This window comes from Dama dama, chromosome 32, assembly GCF_033118175.1.
Source record: "Dama dama isolate Ldn47 chromosome 32, ASM3311817v1, whole genome shotgun sequence".
Lineage (NCBI taxonomy): Eukaryota > Metazoa > Chordata > Mammalia > Artiodactyla > Cervidae > Dama > Dama dama.
In genome coordinates, this window is record NC_083712.1 from 31,558,076 (window position 1) to 31,581,681 (window position 23,606).

The following is a 23,606-nucleotide window of genomic DNA, read 5'->3' on the forward strand; positions in this document are numbered from 1 at the left end:
TCTGAAATAATTATAGATTCATAGAAAGGTCCAAAAATAGTACAAGAAGGTCCATGTATCCTTCTCCTAGTTTCACCCTTTGGTTACATCTTACTGCATCATAATACAGTATCAAAAATAGGAAATTAGTGTTGGTACAACGTGTAGAGTTCTGTGCCATTTAATCACATGTTCAGATTCATGTAACTGCAGTCAAGATACAGAACATATTATTGGAAGCTCCCCCTCATTCAGTTTATTTATGAAAGAAAGTGAAAGTGTTAGTCACTTAGTCGTGTCCAGTCCTTTGTGACCCCATGGACTGTAGCCTGCTAGGCTCCTCCGTCCATGGGATTCTCCAGGCAAGAATACTGGCGTGGGTTGCTGTTCCCTTCTCCAGGGGATCTTCCTGACGTGGGGATTGAACCCACATTTCAGGCAGATTCTTTACCATCTGAACCACCAGGGAAGCCTACTTATAGCCTACTTCTATAATGATCTTCTCCCCATCCCAGATCCTTAACCCTTAGCAACCAATAACATGTTCATCTGTATAATTTGTCATTTTGAGAATGCTATAAGCAGAATCATACAATATGTAATTTTTTTGAGATTGGCTTTTTTTTCTTATTTGCCTTCCAGATCTTTTTTAAAATTGCTGATTATTATGCCATGGTTTTGATGTACTGTAGTTTAGCATTCACAACTGAAGAATGTTTTGGTTGTTTCCACTTCTTGGCTGTTACAAATAAAGCTCCTGTGAACATTTGTGTACAAATTTTTATGTAGAGATAAGAGTTTTCTCTGAGATAAATGCTTTAGAGTGTGATTGCTGGGTAATACAGATACTCCTATATTTATATACAGATATAAAACATTTTATAGTCAGATATAAACTATGTTTAGGTAATCGACTGTTTGTTAAATCATTGTTATTCTTCATTAAGGATGGGTTGTTGAATGTTGGTCCTGAGCATGCATTGAGTTCTGGTTATGGACTGTCTATAATGAATGGACTGTCAAACATTTTTTGTTGGTACTTGTAGATTAAACCCATGAGTTCTGTCATGAATTGAAGAGTTGAGATAGGGAGGGAAAAGAAAGAAAAAGGTGATGCTGATAAATCTACCAAAAAATTGCTGTTGTTAGATGATATATAATTCACTGTTTTCCTTTGAAGGCAACTCAAAGTACTTAACCAAAGTTCTTCACTAATGTTTGTATCCTATGCATGAAATGGATGATTCAAATTTCCTACCATTTTACTAGTAAAGAAAGGAGAAAGCTGTTTCTTTGCCACAATCTCTAGAGCCGATATAAAGTTATTATAATAAAAAATGTTTTCTTGACTGAGAATGAAAAGTTCTCTCTGCTTAATGGGATTTATTTAAGAGTGTATTTTAAGCCTAAAAAATTAATTTGATTCTTTAAATGTGCCAAACACTCATCTTTATTATTAGTTTAGTTTTTTAGATCATCAAATACTTAACAAATTTAAAGTGGCACTCTTTACCTTGCTTTAAAAAAAACTTAATCTATTTACTAAAGCTTAAGCTTAAATTAAGTCTTTATTATTATAACTCACTCCTAAAGTAATCTTGCTTTCATGATTTCCAGGAATGATGTCTATTTTCTGTGTCTTCTATCTAGAAAGATATATTTACTTTCCTTGTTCAGACTCTAGTTTAAATTATCCATTCTACATACTCATGTTTCTCTTCAAATCATATACCCCTTTACTAAATTACCTAATCACTTCCACAGTCCTTTCATTAAAAAGTCCTGGAACTTGAGAGTGACGTGGGATTGGGAGCTGAGGAGGGAAGAATGGGACCACTTCTGATGCATTTCTTGTCTTTTGTTAATTCAAATATAGTATATTGAAGATGAACAGCTTCCTGGGTTTATTAGCAAGTACAGTGATATTAACTGGCACACCTCATTTTCTGTCCATCTAGCTTTATGCTGTCTGATATTGTAGCCAATAAATGAAACCTGGTTAAAATGTAAAAAATTTTAAATTTAATTCTTCAGTTGCACTAGCCACATTTCAAGTGCTTAATAACCATTTCTGTCTATTGGTTACTGTATCAGTGTGTGAATATTGAAATCTCCATCATTGTACAAAGTTCTGTCAGATAGAGCTGTTAGAGTCTGTACCTGTGTACGGTAGTCCTTTAATGAGATCATTCCACACGTGCCATTTTCTTATTTTTTCACTTTGTGTTATGACCGTATTTCATTATCAGTGAATTTTTTTTTATCTAACCTCACTTTTAAAGGCTGTCAAGAATTATATAGAAATAACTACTTTTTAAATCATTCACCCCTATTAGGCCATTTAGAAGATTTCTTATTTTTCACTATTTTATAAATAGTACCATAGAGAATGTCATTTTCATTAATCACATATGTAAATCCTAATTACTTTTAGGAAACTACTGGAAAGCTAAAGCTTCTTAATAAGAATCAAAGAGATATACTTGCTGGAGAACTTGATTAGGGCTCTGGATTTAGCTTGTCACTTTATTTATCCATATGTCATCTATAAATGAGCTAGGTTAACAAAAGTCATTTCCCACACCTTTCTTACTCCTTGCAAAAATTCATTGAAAATTCAGTGAAGTCTTGAGAATTTGATTCGTTTGCCTTTGTTTCCTTATTTTGTCTCTTGCCTCTTCCTGCCAGAGTACCTCCCTTTGGCATTTTTAACATCCATTTTCCATATAAAAACTGAATTGGGATCTTTTAAACAAGTCTCAATGTAGCATTTTTGTAAAAGTAAAAAATTGGCAAAATTCCATACTTGTATCCTTCAAAAGGAGAAGAGCCAAAAATGATGGTAATTTTTCCCTTCTGAAATAATCCCTGCTGACACTGAGCACCATTATGTTGATGACTTGCCCACTGATTTCAGCTGCATTCAAGAAGGTTAGTGGTTTTGCATTTACCTGATAAAATTTGGGACTACTTTAGTAGGCATTCTGGTTAATAATGTTAAATATATATATTTATATAGAGAGTTTATTTGTTCATTGTATTTTATTAGTTTCCAGAATGAATGCCTTCATTCTCATTTAAGAAATACATCAAAGATTCTTAAATTAGAGGGGAAAAGGTCAATAACAGAACAAAAGAATGACCTAAAAAGACCTCATACGTTTTTTAAAGTGAGATAATGCTTTACTTAATGCTCAAGACTGTCTGTTAAGGAAATTAATTATATACTTGCATTTACTTTTAGATTAAAAATGGTCATTCAGATAATCTATGGAGTTCATTGAAATGCATGGCTTAAGCTTGGGGTTGTATGAAAGTGGTATTTGAGACAAATGGTTCATGTAACCATTTGGCTCTCTCTACATGATCACCATATTATCTGAAATGTGTGTAATAGTTGTAGTTGTGATATTATTTAAGAAATTGTATCCTTGCTTTGTACAGTTCCCTGGTAACAGATTTCAGAGGCCCAAATTGAAGATAAAGATTTGTGGAGTCCTTCTCACTTCTCTTTGTCACTGACGAAACTAGATGTTAAGTATAATAATTGCAGTCTCAGGGCTTTAAAAAATTGTTTACTTGTTCAGTTATTTAAATCTGCTAATTCTGTTTTTTTTAAATGGAGTGGGTGTTAGACTTTTCATCTGTAAACAGAATCTGGGATTAAGAATGTCACTTTATTGTGAGTTGCTTGATAGTCTGTCCTCAGGTATGACAGTCCAAATAAGACATTAAGAAATGCCACAGTGTGTCCAAATATTTTTATTTTATGTCAAGCCTGAAATTTTCTATATTTGCTGTGGTTATAAATAATCATGGTTAGAGATAGGGAGTGTATATTTTATTTTGCCTTTGGGGGCACCATTTTGAGTGTTGATCTTTTAAAAGAATTTACTTGAATGTAAGAATGAAGGGAACAAGAGCAAGAAGTATTCTAGTGGGTCTTCTGAAGTGAAACCCTGGTGTCCTGGTGTTCTTGCAGAGTTGTGGTTGCATGTTGATGGGATTAGGACAAGGGCATTGGTCATTGGAGGAAGGTATTTAGGACAATTGCATAGATGCCCCCATTAGAAGTCAAATAAAGGAAAGAAAGCTTGAGTTACAGTTCTGGTGTGATCTTGTCTTGTACTTGTGTAGAATGATATGGCAGAAATTAAATGCTTGGCTTTAGAATTAAGTATGAATTCTCTTTTACCACAAACAGCTTAATTGCATTGAGCCTCAATTTCTCATTTATAAGGCGGGCATCAGACCTGCTGCCCTGGTTGTTATGGGAAGTTAACTGAAGTAATAAAGCAGGTGAAGCCTCAGCAAGTGCTTGTTCCCTTCGGCTCTCTTTCTCCCTTGGGTGGCGGCATAAGATGTCCTCAGAGATCATTTTTGTATTCTGACCGTCGGTAAAACTTTAATGAGAGATACGTGGCCCTTTGTTGATGTCACTGAACTCATTGATGTCTTTTGTTTCAGATTTATTGTAACTGTGTGAACTTGAATTATGATTTGATGAAACTTGAAATTTTTTTAAAATTGCAATTTTGGTCTTTTAACTTAGCAGAGACATTGCAGATAGGATAATAGAAAATTATTGTAACTTAAACCTTTCCCCGCAAATATTTCGGTAGCAGTTGTATGATCTAGTGATTTGCTGTGACTGAATAAAAAGTCTATGAAAGCTTGACAGTTGTAAAGAAGTGTGAACAATGATAATTTTTTAAAGGCAAATTAATTATGAGGAAGTAGTTCTTCATGCTGTTAGAGGGCATCATAATTGACTGTTTCTGAAAATTGCAACCCCCTCGGAATGAGAGAAGGGAAAGAGCAAAGGAAAAACTCGGATAAAATAAAAAGGCATTCTTTTCCTCCTGAATGTGGGCTAAAGGAGCTAAGGTGGGAAAAGTGTGACTGAGTACTGTTGTTAAGAGTATCACTCATAGGATAATTTATTGAATCTAATACAAAATAAGTTGCATTAAAAAATTATTTATTTCCCAAAGAATGAAAACTTAACAGTTATGTCTTTTCCTCCTTCAGATTGAAAGTACAACAGTGTATTGAAGTTGCAGTCATTTGAATTCTTAGAGACATAGGAAAATAATAAAGTTGTGATATTATTGAAGAAACTGAAATTCAAAGCAGAATCAGAATATTACAACATCGGCTCAACCCTGTGTTCTTTGTGGAAAGATTTTAAAACATGTGACTTTAAACCTTGTGTCTAGTAGCACTAATACTGAATTGGTCTTAATATTTTATAGTAATGAGGAATTTCCTTGGAAATACTAGTAAGTCCTTGAGGCCTTACTCGGCCCTTGACAATTTAGGGATGCATTCAGAAAACCATGTATCTGAAACTTCTCTTAGAGACAGATTGGAAAGCAGCTCATGCATGTGGTTGCTGTCCCTAGAACGGTAAGGCTTCTGTCATCCTGTTATAAACTTGAGGGCTTCCCAGGTGGCGCAGTGGTTAAGAATCCACCTGCCAATGCAGGCGGGACACACAGGTTCAGTCCCTGGCGGTCTGCGGTTTAGGGGGTCTCAAAGAGTTGGACACGACTGAGCACCCATGTTATAAACTTATTTGGTCAGACTGAAATGTCTGCTTTGTCCCTTAATTAATTTTTTATCTAGCTGAATCTAGTCAAGTATTAGAAAAAGTAATCTTCTCCTAAGTACAGGCAAGCATAAAACAATACTTGGGCACAGATTCATTGTTCCTAGGGCTATTACCAGTTTGCCTTTATTTTAATCAACTTTTTTTTTTTTTTTTTTTTTAGCACCTTCTATGTTTGTGGTTCTGTTTTTGAAAGCAGATGAAAAACTGATTGAAGGGACAGGGTTTTTATTGAGTTCCTATTATGTGCTAAGAACCAAGCTAGGTTTATATATATATATATTGCTGTCATAATTGAGACTATATATAAGGTTTATAATTGAGACTATATATAGTCTTATATAAAGCTTATATATAGTCTCAATTATGGCAGCAATCCTTGGTGGAAGGTAGTGTTTTATGAAAGAGGAAATTGAAATTGACAGAGGTGAAGTTATTTGCCTCAGGCCAGACAGTTGCTAAGTAGAGAGCAGTCTTCTTAAACCCAAATTCGCCTGACTCCTTGACAGGACTTTCTTTTATACTTGATTCTCTAGGGTTTCCAGGTAGAAAGGTGATATGCTTTGTCATAATCACTCTTATATTTATTCTACTACCTGCTTTATCTTAAAGTAAATTGTGGTTGGTGTAAGAAGATAAGACTGATTTCCCACATGTATTGGGGCCTGCCTTAACTTATTGCAAAAAGGATATAATTGAATTGGATATTAAAATCTGCTGTATAGATGGCTAACAAACACATGAAAAGATGCTCAACATCACTCATTATCAGAGAAATGCAAATCAAAACCACAATGAGGTACCATTACACGCCAGTCAGGATGGCTGCTATCCAAAAGTCCACAAGCAATAAATGCTGGAGAGGGTGTGGAGAAAAGGGAACCCTCTTACACTGTTGGTGGGAATGCAAACTAGTACAGCCACCATGGAAAACAGTGTGGAGATTTCTTAAAAAACTGGAAATAGAACTGCCATATGACCCAGCAATCCCACTCCTGGGCATACACACTGAGAAAACCATATCTGAAAGAGACACGTGCACCCCAATGTTCATCGCAGCACTGTTTATAATAGCCAGGACATGGAAGCAACCTAGATGCCCATCAGCAGACGAATGGATAAGGAAGCTGTGGTACATATACACCATGGAATATTACTCAGCCGTTAAAAAGAATTCATTTGAACCAGTTCTAATGAGATGGATGAAACTGGAGCCCATTATACAGAGTGAAGTAAGCCAGAAAGATAAAGAACATTACAGCATACTAACACATATATATGGAATTTAGAAAGATGGTAATGATAACCCTATATGCAAAACAGAAAAAGAGACACAGAAGTACAGAACAGACTTTTGAACTCTGTGGGAGAAGGTGAGGGTGGGATGTTTCGAAAGAACAGCATGTATATTATCTGTGGTGAAACAGATCACCAGCCCAGATGGGATGCATGAGACAAGTGCTCAGGCCTGGTGCACTGGGAAGACCCAGAGGAATCGGGTGGAGAGGGAGAGGGGAGGGGGGATCGGGATGAGGAATATGTGTAAATCTATGGCTGATTCATATCAATGTATGACAAAACCCACTGGGGAAAAAATAAATAAATACATAAATAAAGTGGGGTAAAATATACAAAGAGACACAGAGATAGATGGGTTAAGGTACTATTAAATAAGAAAATGCCCAGAGTTGCTTAGTCAGTGAATGAGCTAGGATTTCAGTCCAGGACAGTATCAATCATCCTTGAAACCATTATACTCTGTTACGTCTATTATTAAAAGATTATACATATGGAAAAAAAAAAATCTGCTATATACACATACAGAATAATATTTACCTCAGTTACTCCAGATGAAACGGGCTTCTTCAAAAATTCTTAGTTTTTTCTATTTATAGGAGGACTGGGTTATAGGAGCAAAATTTAATTGGATGATTCTTTTATTAAAACATTTCATGCCAGAATTTTATTCTAAAGAACTACTCTCTTATGTAAATTTGGTAACACTTTATTTTCTTGAATTAGTTTCCTAATGTCTTTAAAAAATTCTTATATGCACATGTGGACTATATGTTAGTCACTGTTCTAAGAGTGCCTTAAATATTTGTTTTGTCCTCCTAGTAACTCCATGAGTAGATGCTGTTACTATCTCCTGATTTACAGATGAGGAAATGGAACCGCAGAGAGGTGACGTTGCTTCCGGGGGTCCTAGAACTGGGAGATGGTGGACCTGGGATTCCAACCCATTCAGTCTGCTTCCAGAGGACCACTCTGAACTGTGGTGATTTGCCACTAGTGAGTGAAGCAGCCTTAGGAGGGAATTTGATTTTTTGAACTTAATTTTACCTCAGTGAACTATCTGCCTTTATGTGGCTCATTAAATAGAAACCTATTTTTAATCCATTTAGTCCTATGTACCTCACAAGGAAAAAATTAGAATGCACTTTTTTCTAAGTTTAAAGACACATAGGGCAGATAGTTCATTGAGGTAAAATTAGGTAATATATCACAAATATGTGGACAGAAGGCAAAGACAAAAGGTGGTATGGTTAAAAATCTGGACTTTTATATAATAGAAAATTACTTCTTGACAGTTTTACTCAAGACTTATTCTCCAGTCTCAGCATTATCACAGTTTCTAAGTTAATGTATTCATTTTATATTGGTCTTAATGCTACTGCCATATTTAATGTTATTCAGTTGATAAGAACTACCTGATTTTTATTTCTCCATTGGTTACAAATTAATTACGCAAACAGCAACTTTAAGAGAAGTATTGTTTTGGTGAATATATTTACACAGTGTGCATAAAGATCTTTTTTGTCTGACGAGAAGTATCTCTCTCATTTCCCTCTCGTTATAAACATAATATATATTTGTGATAATTGGGGCTTCCCAGGTGGTACTAGTGGTAAAGAACCTTCCTGCCAGTGCAGGAGATGTAAGAGACACAGGTTCGATTCCTGGGTCAAGAAGATCCCCTGGAAAAGGGAATAGCAACCTACTTCAGTGTTCTTGCCTGGAGAATCCCACGGGCATAGGAGCCTGGCAGGCTACCATCCATAGCGTCACGAAGAGTTGGACACGACTGAAGTGACTTAGCACTGCGTGGCGTTTGTAATAAACATTAAAACACTGCAGAAATATGTAAAATACAGACATATTTTTGTAAGCCTACTCATTTACCATGTATTCTATATAATACTTTAAAATTAAGATCTCTTATTGCTGTAGATGCCCATTGAGATCTGCCCAAGTATTCTAGAACTAATAATGCCTCTTTCTCCATCATCATTGTTTTTATTGCCTCTTCCTCTTCTCTGGAAAAACTTTTGAAGTCCAAAACAGGATTTTGAGGCAAGCTGGAGCAAATTCTCTCTAATGAGAATTTGGAATTAAGATTCAGATAGCATAAGTATATGTATTGTCTGTATCTGAGGGTGATGGCGACAGAGCCAAAAGACAGGGATTGGAAGCAACAGGATAAATTTGGGGACATGTGTCTGCCTTTGCTTTTGATGAGATACCTCTCTTCTTTAATAAATTTTCATGTTGTTTAAGCCAGTTAAAGTAGTTTTTCTCCCTTGTAATAAATAAACCTCTCTATTAATATGAAGTCAGTACCCAAAAAATATTTTCATAGGTCACAGCATCTTAAAATTAGAAGAATCCTTAGAAATCACTTTTATATTTACCATTTGCTACTATTTACTGTTACTTTTAAAAACTTATTTATGAGTTACTATTTTACTAATTTACTATTTGCTTCTTTCTTATTAAGTTATTAAACCACAAAAATCTTCCTTCAAATGAAATCTAATGCGGTAACCCAATATGTAAAAGCGTGGAGAGGAGAGAAGCCTAGACCTTCATGTATTCCACCTCACACAAGTGCATGTGTATAAGGGGATTGGCTGTGGGCCCGGAAGACCCTCAGGAGCAGTGGTTTCAGCCAGGAATAGTTTTGCCCATTGAGGAGATGTTTAGCAATGTCTAGAGATGGTTTTGGTTGTCAGAATGGGGGAATGCTGTTGACATCTAGTGGGTAGAGGTCAGGGGTGCTGTTAAACGTCTTACAGTGCCGAGGGCTACACCCTATTGTTCATGTTGCATGACAGTCCAGGGGCAAAGCCAGGGCCTGACTGATTTGATCAGAAAAGATGCCACAAGCCACTTCTAGATTTTGATGGTTTGTTACATACATAGATTGTGAAAAGAAGAATAATCGAAGTGTGCCAGCTCCTTGTGGTCCTTGTACCATGCGCTGCCAAAGATGACGCTGAGAGAAAAGGGCCGGATGACGGCACAGGCACTGTGGGATGCTCTACTGCTGAAGAGCCAGCAGAAGGAGCGAGGAAGAGCCCCTACCCTACCTCATCAGTTGCTTCAGTTTACAGTTGAAATGGTAGATTCACATATCCAAGGTGTTCAAAACAGATTAAACATTTTCCAATAGTCGAATCATGCTTCAGTTTTAATATTTAATTGAAATTAAATATAATCAATAAATCAGATCATCAATCTCACTGGCCACAATTCAAAGACTCAATACTTGCATTTGGTGAGTGGCTACTGTACTGGACGGTGTAACTCTAGGACCCTGGAAAGTTACTAATCATCTTAATTTATGGCTAACCAGACCAAACTAAGACCACGCAACCATGACTTCAAAACTTTTCTCCAGCTTGCTTGGTTCTCTGTACATTATACTAGAATGTGCTCAGCTGCTCAGTGATGTCTGACTTTTTGTGACCCCATGGGCTGTAATCTGCCAGGTTCCTCTGTCCATGGAGTTGTCCAGGCAAGAATACTGGAGTGAGTTGTCATTTCCTACTACAGTATACTAGAATACCTGCTTTTAAATCTCATTTTAGAAGAGCTTTATTAGTAAGGTCAATTTAAGCCAGGCATTATATTTGAGGTTCTCAGAGGTTTCTCCAAAGGATATTAATTAAGATGAAAGAAGCTTATTTCACCCAGTGAATGTCACTACTCGTTCAGTGAAAAGATAGCCATTGAGCATCACACACACACAAAAATCAAGATGAGTCTCGCTTATGTTGAAACTAACTGATTAGCATGAGTGTGTTGACAGGGAATTGAATTGATCACTCTGAGTCCCAAATTTAATTTGGTATTTAGAACCAGTATTTATCACCAATGAATGCTAAAATTTGAAGAATTTAAATGTTTAGTTTTTTTGGAGGTAAGAACTCTGTTGGGAAAAAGATGGATCAAAATGAAAATTTTGCAAATGAAAATAAATATTTATATCAAAGAAAGAGTTTTCTTGGATTTGGCTAATCAGACCTTACATATCTTGGTTCCAGAATAGTTTTGTAGAAAAACTTTGAATGTATTTAAAGCTATTAACATTTATTTTAAAATAATTTACCTACGTTAAATTTATGCTAAGAATAGAAATATAGTGTTTTTAGAGTTGCAGAAATATAATTTTTTGCTAATATATGTAGAAACAGATTTATAATTAAATCATTGCTTAACATTTGCTATACAGTATAAGATATACTGTAGTTGGGTTTCCCAGGTGGTGCAGTGGTTAAGGATCTGCTTGCTAACACAGGAAACACAAGGGACACAGGTTTGATCCCTGGGTTGGGAAGATCCCTTGGAGAAGGGAATGGCAACCCATTCCAGTATTCTTGTCTGGAGAAGATTATGGACAGATGAACCTGGTGGGCTCCAGTCCATGGGGTCGCAAGAGTCGGACACAGCTGAGCCACTGACATATGCTATAGTTAGGGTAGTTTTGCAAATTGTTGATATTTACCTCTGGTGTGTTGTACTATTACTCTATTAATGTATTGACTTGTCTTGAATTATTACCTGTTTTTTATCGTAGTTATTCCTCATTTATATGTGTAATATTTTTTTCTGTATCATTGACTTTATCCTGTTTGAGCTTCTTGAACCTGTAAATTGCTGTCTTTTTTTTTTTTTTTTTTTGTCTTATTAATTATGGGAAACTCTTAGGCATTATTTCTTCAAACGTGTATGTGTTTCTTTTTCTTTGAAGACTTGATTACAACTTATTCTCGCTCCATTTTTTGTCCATGATTATTTCTCTTTGTAGCATTCTTAGAAGTATCTATTGACATATTTTTGAGGTCAGCAAATTTCTCTTCAGGTGTTTCTAATCTGTGGTGAGACCCCTCTTTGAGCTTTTAAAAAAATCAACTTTATTGAATTCTAACATAAAATTAGTTTGATATAATGAAATAAAATGCATCCATTTTAAGTATGTGTATTGATGAGTTTTGACAAATGTATAGGCCCATGTAATCACTACTGTAATTTTATGAAACATTTTTATCACTCTAAGAAGTTCTCTGGTATTTATTTGCAGTCAGTTTTCTCTTCCCCCTCTGTCATCCCTAGAGAACAATTGATCTGTTTTCTGTCACAGTAGATTAGCTTTCTATTCTAGAAATAGGTTCTTTGCTGTATGGCTTCTTTTGCTGATCATGTTATAGAGATTTCATCCCTCCAGTATGTTGTTGCTTAGTCCCTAAGTCATATCCAACTCTTTGTGACCCCATGGATTGTAGCACTCCAGGCTTCCCTGTTCTTCACCGTCATGTCCAATGAGTCGGTGATGCCATCCAACGATCTCATCCCCTGTTGCCCTCTTCTCCTCCTGTCCTCATTCTTTCCCACCATTAGGGTCTTTTCCAATGAGTTGGCTTTTCCCGTGTGGCCAAAGTTTTGGAGCTTCAGCATCAATCCTTCCAATGAATATTCAGGGTTGATTTCCTTTAGGATTGGCTGGTTTGATCTCCTTACTGTCCAAGGAACTCTAAAGAGTCCTCTAGCACCACAATTCAAAAGCATCAGTTCTTCGGCATCAGCCTTCTTTATGGTCCAACTCTCACATCTCTACATGACTACTGGAAAAACCATAGCTTTGACTATACAGACCTTTGTTGGCAAAGTGTAAGTCAATAGTTTGTTTCTTTTAATTGCTAAGTAGAGTTTTTTTGTATGGATATGCTAAAATTTGCTTATCCTTTCACCTGTTGATGAATATTGAGATGTTTTTCATTTTTTTGCTGTTCTAAATAAACATGCAGCATTCATGTGCAAATCTTTTGTATGGCTATATTTCTTTTCCTCTTGGATAAATATCTAAAAGTAGGATGTTAGCATGTAGCAGTAGTGTATATTTACCTTTGTAAGTAATTGCCAAATTGATTTCTGAGTAGTTAAGTGCCACTTCATATGCCCACCAGCAATGTGTAAGAGTCCCAGTTTAGTATATTCTCAATAATACTTAGTACCATTAATAATAAAAGATGGATTGCTGCCCATCTTTACATTTGCATTTTTCTTTTGAATGATGATGTTGAGCATCTTTTCACATACTAGCAGTTTGTGTATCTTTTTGTCTTATGCATTGAAGATTACAGCTAGTTAAAATTTGGTTCCATGGTATTTTGCTTTAAATTTTAAAATTTTTTATTTGCTGAAAAATCTAATAAACTTAATGCTTTGTATGATTTAATTTTAGAAACTCAGTCAGATGAGTATCTCTGTACTCTTAAGAGAGTAAGGTGATATTGAAATACTTGTAAAACATTTCAATATAAACATAGCTTCTTTTAAAATTAAATATCTGTTCATTGTGATGAATAGTTTTAGATCCTTAATGTAGCTCTAAAATTCACATAACAAGGAATTTACCATCGTTTAATAGGTGAATTTCTGCCATTAAAAGTGAAAACTATACAAATGGTTTTTCATAATTTACCTAAAAGCCTTGCTGCATTTTTAGCTTGGAAAATTCATATTGCTTCTATTTCTTCCATCTTCTTAAATCAGTTATTAATGCCTGTACTTAAATATAATTTACCATTATAGCATTTCATATTTTTTCTAGGAATTTGATGAGACTTTTTTGCATGTATATAAAAACATTTCTTTTTGTTTGGAAGAATTAAAATGGTGTGAATACTTAAAGTTTTGAGGAATTAAATGAGTCCATTTCTATCTTTGCTTCATTGGTCACCGGCTGAAGGCATGCTCTCTGAATCTGGTTTACTATAGTTGAACATTTGTCCCAGAAATAGGAAAATCACATGTCCTTTCAGCCATAGCTCTTTTGAGAACGTCATTTTGAATATTGGGATCTTACCTTAGTTTTAACTCCCTGTTATTATGTATGCTAGCTGTTATATTTTCTCCACTCTTCTAATTTCCAAAGGAGATAAATGAATTTGAGATGTACAGCCTAGTCATTTGGGATTTGAGGTTTGATAATGCCCTAATTGGTTAAAGATATTGTAAAGAGATTTTGAATGTCTCCAGTAGTCTCAGATTTACATACTGAATATCATTCAGATCTTAGTTTCCTGGTTTTCCTTCAAACCTTATTTTGTGTATTGATTGTGTATTTAGGGGACTTTCTTCAGACATATATGCTACTTTTGAAGAAGAATCTATTACAAAATGAATTTCTTATTGTATTATTTATCTGTAGTCATATTTTATTATTCCTTTTGGTAGCAAAGAACTTTGAAAGCAAATTTTGAAGCCTTTAGCATTGAGAGTCCTACTTGTCACCACTTGAAGTACAGACTGACATTCTTGAAAGCCGTGGTTGTTATCTTTGCCCTATGTATGTGCTCTTCTTCTGGTATGAGAAAATAGTGCCACACAAATCTTCATGGAGAATAATGTGAAACAGAAATTTAACTTGAGCAACTGCTCGAGAAGTTGACTTTTTTGTATGTACCCTACAACTTTCATTGATCTATAGTCTCAACTTTTAGTTTTGTTTTTGTTAGATAGTGTTAAGATAAATAAATCTTCCTTTTTTCTTTGACTTAAAGCAAGAGAGGAAAAAGATCTATTTGAGGCAATTCTTTTTTAAGATTTTAGATATTAATGCTTAGACTATAAATCTAAAAACATCATCAGGGATTTGATACCATTCTGAACAAGGGAAGTGTTAGTTCCTCGTTAATGTCCAACTCTTTGCAGCCCCATGGACTGTAATCCCCCAGGCTCCTCTGTCCATGGAATTCTCCAGGCAAGAATACTGGAGTAGGTAGCTATTCCCTTCTCCTGGGAATCTTCCCTAACCTCAGGATCGAACCTGAGTCTTCTGCATTGCAGGTGGATTCTTTACTGTCTGAGCCACCAGGGAAGCCTAAGACCATTCTGGATACCTGGAAATCATCTCTCTAGGGCTTCCCCGGTGGCTCAGACGGTAAAGAGTCCATCTGCAATGTGGGAGACCTGGGTTCGATCCCTGGATTGGGAAGATCCCCTGGACGAGGGCATGGCAACCCACTCCAGTATTCCTGCCTGGGGATCCCATGGGCAGAGGAGCCATGGTGGGGTCGCATGGGGTCCATGGGGTCACAAAAAGTTGGACACAACTGAGTGACTAAGGACCGCACAGTCCAGCTCCTTCACTCTGTAGACCTGGTAATTGTCTAAGTTGTGCTCCTCAAGCTGTGGTTAGGGACCAGTTTTTTTCCTTCCACAATGAATGGCAGGCCAATAATTTTTTAAACTACAATAAAGACAAAGTACTGGAAAAAGTAATTTTTACATGACATACACAGTTTTAAATGCTTCTTACTTTTTGTGATTATCTCAATGTCGATTACAGAGAATTCTGGGACTAGAACAGTCCATAGACCGCACTTGGTCTGTCCCTGCCCACACTTTATCTGTTACTGCCCAACGTCAAGGTTGGCAAACATGACTATGGGCCATGATCATCCTTTGTATTTGATATGTTCTTTAAGCTAAGACACCAGGGGCTTCCCTGGTGGCTTAGAGGGTAAAGCGTCTGCCTGCCATGAGGGAGACCCAGGTTCGATCCCTGGGTCGGAAAGATCCCCTGGAGAAGGAAATGGCAACCCACTCCAGTACTCTTACCTGGAAAATCCCATGGACGGAGGAGACTGGTCGGCTATAGTCCATGGGGTCACAAAGAGTCGGACACGACTGAGCTACGACACGTTTAAGCTAAGAATTGTTTTTATATTTTAAGTGATTTCTTAAAATTCACCATAATAGTAAATTTCCTTATACATGAAAATTATATAAAATTCAAATTTTAATGAAGTTTTATTGGAATAGAGCCACACACATCCTATAAGTATTGTCTGTGACTGCTTTTCCTGTATAATGATGGAGTTGAGGCAAGGCCGAGTAGTTGGGACAGAGACCATATGATCTATAAAGCATAATATATTTTCTTTCTGGGCCTTTACAGAAAAACTTAAAATCTGAAGGTTTGGCTCTAGGACAAAGCATAGAATTAGTAGTTAGTGCTAGAGTTGAGAGTACAAATAAAATCTAAAATGTGCTTTAAATATTATTATTAGCTGATACATATTATCAGTCTCTGTCCTTAGTACTTTTGCTGCCGTTTTCTATTCTCATTTAATCTCCTCAGTGCTGTCCTTTTCTAAAAACTTAAGTAAGTTTAGATCTTTTCTGTCCAGTTATTGTTCCTAAAGCTCTTAACTCTGCTCAGTATTGTGAGTTTTTTACCCATATCTGGTCAATTTAAATGGTTTGATATTTGAATTTTGTTATCAGCATGTGGCTTGGAAAATCCAGCTTCTTCCCTGTTGCTACATAACTCTGCAGTGATATTTCTGTGTGTTCAAGTCCAGTGAATGAAATGCATATGACTCAAAAATGTTAAGAAAACAGATATTTCTAGTGAAAAGATTAATACTTTAAAAGTGAGCTAAAACAAAACAAAACTGCAGCTAAACCGTAAGGACAGATTTCTGTTGCAGATAGCAAAGATATAACAGCTAAGGTTGAGGCTTTAGGTGACTTTTGGAGGATCAGTAGGCTTTCAGTGTTTTGCCTCTGCCACTCATTAAACTGCAGAGTCAAAGCTCCCATCATACTGTCATCTAGGCTTGTTAAACTAACATATTTCTTTACTTCTTGTTTAAAGCAGGTTCTTAAGTTCTCAAAGTATGCAATAAAAAAAAAACTGAGCTTTTCATGGTAGCCATTATTTCTTTGTTTTTCTACCCTTTGCATGTGATCACTCAACAACTAAAGATAGAGCAATAACTGTCATCATTACATTTGATACATGAGCCTACTTCATGATATAGACCCATTACAAGCCAAATCTTCATGTTGGGATTTCTTGGAATAAAAAATTACATAATTGCAGTGAAAGCTTATTCATTATATGATGAAAGAATAATTGCAGTTTGATATTATGATGTTTGATATTATGGTACTTGCTATTTTGTGCTACTTAGCTCTTGTCACTTTATAAACATATGGAAATGAATTATGTTCATGCTTACAATCAAGAATGAAATATTATAGACAGTCTTGACAAAATCTCACTGCATCTTTTTAAGCCATGGCTAGTTGTTATTACTCCAGATCTCAAAGTACCCAAGGTTTAGTGCAAGAGATGCTGGTGTACGTTGTCCTAGCATCTGCCTCCCAAATCTAGATAAGGCTGTTCCTTTGTACCTTACAGTAAAGCCATTGACTAAGTGGCTGGTGCATTAAAGTGAATGGAAAAGCCTTATAAACAGCAGGATTTATTACTTAGTAATATATAAGGATTGCATTCCCAATATTCCAAAAGACTGTATGTACTTTAGCATGAGACTATTAATGAATGAAAATCTGGGACACACAACAGTCATTATATAATGTCTTTAACCATTTATCTGAAGTGAATATTTCTACTTTGTTTTCAATTTATCCTATAAAATGTTGGTAAATGGTAGTAACTCCTATTCTCTCCAGGAGTACACAAAATCTTGTGTTAAATTTGAACTGTTAGAATAACTTGTGATTGACCATCCCTATACACACACATACCAGATGTATTTGAAATCTTTTGAATTAATAAACAGTGATTCTTTCTTTTGGAAGCCTACACTTCTCAAAATTCTCTGTAGCTACTTTTTACCCATAATAGCATGTGTAACATTCATTCCTCAGCATATATTATAGTGATCGAATTTCTGATTCTAGAAGTTTTTGACGGCCAGAATTATTGTGGAAGGCAGTTGTTTTCTGCAGCTTGGCTGCAGGGAACCTGAGTTGCATGCATTGCTGTGTCTGGTAAACTTCCTGGAAGCCAGCCAGTGTGTTCTGGTGAGTTTCCACGTATGTAAGCGGTGAGCACTAAAAGGCTTACCCAGTATTACAGCCGTTCTGAGGCAAGGAAGCGGTAGGAAGTTCAGCAGTGAAGCAGCAGCAGCAACAAGCAGCCACAGTGTAGGACAGACAGGGCAGCTCACTGCGAGCAGATTTCCCAGTGCGAGGCAGCGAGCACACAGCTCCCATCCTGCCGCCCGAAGGAGGCAAACCCAAACTGTCTGTGGCAAGATTTCTCTAGTTTCATGTTTATGATGTTCAGTCACGTGATAATACTGTACCACAAGTTGCCAACTTCGCTGTACTCTAGAGAGGAGCCTTTGCTGCAGTGCTTTTTTTCCTCCTTTCTTGCTTTTTCTTCCTTTGCTTTTTTTTCTTGAAAGAGAAAAAAAAAAATTGTGCAATGTATGTTTATGCCTACACCATGCCGAGGCGACACTTACCAGTAAATAATCTTTGTATCCCCGAGGTAAGATACTGTTTCTGCTTTCCCTGCACAGTGCTGCTGCAGCACGGAGCTGATCCAAACATTCGGAACACCGATGGGAAGTCAGCCCTGGACCTGGCAGATCCTTCAGCCAAAGCCGTCCTTACAGGTAAGGAGACAGAGCTGCCCAATTGTCCTATCTACTAGCTATTAGATCTGTCAGCTTGCTTGTATAAAACCTTTATGCTCTGAATTTTATTTTTTTTTTCCTAATCATAAAAGCTCAAGAAGTATATATGCCATTACCTCTACTTTATTATTTATTTGTTATATTAACTGTTAACCTTAATTGCTATACTGTCACAGCAGAAACAATAGGATTGCTTATTCTGCTTAGAATTTCTGAGAATTACAGCATGAAATGAGAACATAATTATTCATATTTTAGACTTTCTTTTTTTATGGTTTAGATCCTCATTTCCTGTACTTCATCGTCTCAGTTTATTCTTGTGGAGACCTTCACTATGGAGCAAGCAAGAGCATTTGTGTTACTTTATAAAAGTAGTTTTGATCAGAAAAACAACCTGCTGCCTCATTGCTGAGGTCAGTAGTTAAATAAAATATGGTGCTGCTCCTCCCTTGCCACTCTATTTATATTTTTTATCATTATCTTCTCCCCATGATATCTAAGTACGTACTTTTTAACTGAGGCCATGCATTGCCTTTTTACTTCAGATAATAAAAATTTGGGCTTAAGTATTGGTTTTATTAAGGCAGATGTCAAGAACAGCAAAGAAGAAATGCTGGAATAGAGAGGCTCTCAATAACAACATAGGAAATAATGCTATGAGTGATGTGATATTGAGCAACCATTTTCATTGATCTTCATTTGCAAAATGCTGTGTTGGGTCTATTTTTGTTTTTATTCTTAGCTTCTGAGTTCTGCTGCCTTTGCCTTTTACTTAACTGACCTTTGTAATTTGGAGCCTCTTAGTCACTGCATTGCTAACAGTATTGTTTTAGGTTGCATGAAAGTAAATGACTTTTAGCTTCCTTTTAAATTTGTCCAAGCTTGAGAAAAATAAATCTTGTATTCACTTTTAAATTTAGAGTCCATTTTTAACAAAGTCCCTGACATGAATGAAAAATATCTATATACAGAAAGATTTAAAAATATGTGGACTTTTGCTTAACTACTCTGCATAGAAAGACAGCTTCCCTCAGTGTTAAAATTAATATAATCTCTGCTAAATCTGAGTTATCTGATTTATCTAAATTAATAAAAGGTTAGGTGATTCGGTTGCTGAATCAAGATAACATACACTAGAGGCATAAAGCTATTTTAAACCAGAGTAGATAAGAAAAAATTTAACTGTAATTATGAAGTTTTAAATAATGAAATGAAAGTCTCTAGCCTCAGGTCTGCTGTTTAGGTTCCACAGCCTTTCAGTTTTTCCATTTAACAAAGCCCTGGGCAACAGCTGCAGCCTTGAAGTGGTCTCCGACCAAAGGAGAAATGGCACTGACAGCAAGCGAGGGGTGTTACAAAAGCTGGCCAAGGCGGTCTCTGCCTGTGTCCTCCCCCTGACCTTTCCTTCTCGTCAGCCCTCAGCACCTGCCTTGTCCGTGTGTCAGATCGTTCATTTGTTCATTTACTGCAGCGCTGCTTAGATCCACTTTCACTTTTTTTAAAAGACAAAGTTTGGATATGTTATTAACAACAAGAAGCTATCTTCTAATTAGAAATGAATTTCATGGGAGATTATATTGCCTGTTAGTTTGGGAAAGAAATTTGGCAGAATAACTCATAGACCCCAAAGATTTCCTGGAGGGCCAATACCATGTCTGTTAAACTTCACTTGAAAAGCATCTAGCCTGTATTTTGCTTAGTAGGAAAGTATTAAATTCTTCTTGGTCGTAATACTGAGCTCATTAATTGTTTTTTTCAAGAATATGCTCTCTTGGAAATGATATACAACTTTTCAGGTATGATTTATAAGAAAAACATTCTAGTGGAAAATGTTTGTGGAAAATATACGCTAATGATATTTACACATTTGTGTTATATAATGCAATGAAATATATTCTAAAATGTGTTTCTGCCCATGCAGGTTCTCTTCTAAGCAGTTCTTTCTGATGGAATTATGGTAGAAGTAATATTTCCAATGTTAAATTTAAAAGGTTGAGCACTGATAAAAAGAGAATCTTTTGAAAGGAAAGCCTTAATTTAGAGTTATTAGAGATTATTCTGGATGATGTGTCATTATTTTTATGCCAGATATAGTTGTAGTACCATTACTTACCTTGAGGGTGAAATTTCTGTTCTTAATTTTTTTCCTCTTTGGGAATTTAATTGCCAAAGATGACTTTCCAGTATTTTTTATTTTACTGTTTTTGTGCATTAGCTAAAATTGAGTATAGGTGTGTGTATAATTTTAAAAAGAAATTATCAACGTGAAAATCTCTTTTACTGAATATTAAATATATAAATGACTAATACCCTTTTCTGTATAAAGAATGCATGGGTTTTTGCAGAGCTGTATAAAACAACAACATATTTCTGGTTTTACAGCTAAGGGACCCCAGCATATAGCCATCTGCTTTGGCTAGTCATTTAGGCATTTTTAAGAGAATAATTAATTGTAAAGACTCATTAAACTCTTTGTTGAAATATTATGTTAAGTGACTGATATGCTTAGAAGAGATCTTGAGGGGTTTTTGTTTTTTGTTTATAAGTCTGAAGTTCTGGGCAGTCAACTGAAGGACTTGGAGATGATTTTGTTTTTTTGTTGTTGTTGTTTTTTAGGAAACAAGGATAGGAAAAGTTTAAACAAGCCTGTGTAAATTTCATTGAGGGGCAGTTTCACTGTGTTAAGATGATGAATTTTTAATTTTGACCTTTGTTCCTAGGTATATAAATATATTCATTTAGAAATTGGGGGAAATAGGAAAATTACAAAAAAGAAAAAAAATGCTCATTATTCTGCCACCTAGAGAGAACATTTTGGTATATTTTATTTATAACCTTTTTTTCTTAGCACGCACACCCCACATTCTTCTTTCTCTTTAATGAAATCAGCCTTATACATTATATATTGCTTAATAATCTTTTTTAAAAATTGAGTTATATGAATATTCCCAGAAGGTACTAAGTATTCTTCCACAACATGAATTTATAAAGAACTTAATGGTATCCTTCTATGGATACATTTTAGTGTTTTGAGCTAATCCTCTAGTGTTTACCATTTAGGTAGGTTGTTTTCATCCTTTATTCTTTCTTATGAATTTAGAGTTATTTTATCAGTTCCATTGGCATTATCTTCTTTACTATATTCAGTTTTAGCATCCACACACGTCTCTATTTCTGAATGAAATAGAGAATTTGGTGAATGAGAGACTTCCTTTTTAAAGGACTGTGCTGTATGTGGTATTATTTTGAGAGAGCTACATGTAAATTGAAGGTGGGTGATAAAGAGAGTATTCATTGAAGAGGATAAAGATGTAGGAGCACTGGTTAATCATGTAAAGCGGATTCTGTGGGGCAGAATGGGAAGTTGGGTCATAACAAGAAGTGACAGCAGATTGAGGCTGAGAGTTTGGGAAAGGCTAGATGGCCAAAGGAGAGTTATGGCTGGCAGAACCAAGGATGACAGGGATGTAGCAGTGAGTTTAGGTGATCACAGGGTTGACAAGGTAATTTGTCCCAGAAGTTTCCTAGTAGATTTAGGGGTAGGGGAATAAGGAAGAGGGATATATTGCACCAGGGTGTCTCAAGAATAAACTTTAATCTGGATTTGTTGCATTTCTGAGGCGATTCTAATCTATGATTGATGGGCTTGCTTTTGACTCTTTTTTTAGAAGAAATCAACTGTGGCTCAGTCTAAAGGCAACATTGAGGGGGTCTTAATGTTTAGCTTGCTGAGCCTGGTGTGCTATATCAACAAAGTTTATCTGGAATCCTATCTCTTTTTTGTATTGTTGTTACTCTACTCCACTGCTTCCTCCTGCTTTTCAGATAAAATGAAAACCTTCAGCATGATCAGTGAATACTTAAAATGATCTGAACCCTGTAGGTTTGATTGCTAGGTTTTAGTTAAGCAAAAATTTAGGATTCCTTTCTTTTTCTCACATTTCAAAACCAACCTATCAGTAGTTCAGGTCTACCATACTTTCAAATCCTCAAGCCAGCCATTTCTTACCAGCTTCCCTGCCCTAGCCTTAGTACATGCTTTTCATCATCTTTCTTTCCTGACAGCGGTAGCTTCGTAATGGGTCTCTCTGCATCCACTATAGCTGGAGTGAGTTTTCTAAAGGATCAATCAGTGCTGTGATTAGAAACTTCATTAATGTATTCTCATTACCACTGAATAAAATCTGGACTCTAACCATAGCCTTCCATGGTCTGACCCCTGCCTTGCGCATCTCTGATCTTGTCTTCTTCTGTGTTCTCCCTTGAGCTCTCTGCTTCAGCTGCAGTGGGATGCTTGCTGTTGCTCAACCGATGAAGCCCATTTTGTTGTCTGGACCAACACAAGCTCTTTACTAAAACTGGAACAACTGGCCCAGAGCTTCACATGGGTCATCGGTCAGATCTCCACTAAGATGTTTACTGCTCAGAGAAGGCTTCTTGTCCTCAATCCAGTTAGCTTACTTTAATTCCCTTATGGATTTATTACTGTATTTTCTTTACAGTGTCTGAAATTGCATTAGTTTGTTGTCATTATTTTTTTGCCCCAATAGAATGAAAGCTTCACAAGAATTCGGGCTTTTGTCTGTCTTGCCGACTCCATTGTACCCAGGACTTGGATGAGTATGTGAAACTATTGAATAAACAAGTATATCTAGGGTCTGATTATTAAATTTTCTGCTTCTTAAAAGTTATTTTGAGTTGCTAATAGTCATGTACGCCTCTTAAAACATAATGCATTAAAGTTTTTTCTTTTTTTTTAATCAGTATATACCTGATGGATAAGATATTTACTGAGCCTTTTATCAATAGAATTCTTGGATAGCTCCTTTGATTGAGAATATTTCAGTTCTGGAAAGATCAAACTTCCTGCAGCTGTCACATCAGAATTCCAGATGTCAAGGCACGGCCTCATTTTTACTCTTCCTTGGTCGTCGTTCTGTTAATTGACTGTTTTGCACATCACCTGTACTATGGTATAGCCTATCGCCTTTCATGTGTAGTACATTTTTACTATGTCTCCCATGATTGAAGACAAGATTTACCTGATTAATATTGCCTGCAAGATTTATCATTGTATTATTATAAAAAGTTAATTATTTGGATAATAATTTATAAAAATAATAAATTAATAATAAATTATTTGGATAATAAATTGATTTATCCAACATTATAATTGTTCTTCTTAAGTCTTTGCTCTCTAGGCAGTAGGCTTGAACTCAACATTCATTTGAAATATTAAGACAACAATATTTAGAATCCATAAGGAGAGA

The 23,606-nt window shown here is 35.9% G+C and overlaps 1 protein-coding gene across 1 annotated transcript in view; it reads left to right on the plus strand.

The window, feature by feature from the left end:
* The window catches only part of TNKS (tankyrase), a 152,734-nt gene that overhangs the window by 22,477 nt on the left and 106,651 nt on the right, over positions 1-23,606 (plus strand). Inside the window, exon 3 of the mRNA XM_061134811.1 lies at positions 18,220-18,315. Within this exon, the coding sequence (XP_060990794.1) occupies positions 18,220-18,315 (96 nt within the window). The remainder of the gene's footprint in view (positions 1-18,219; positions 18,316-23,606) is intronic.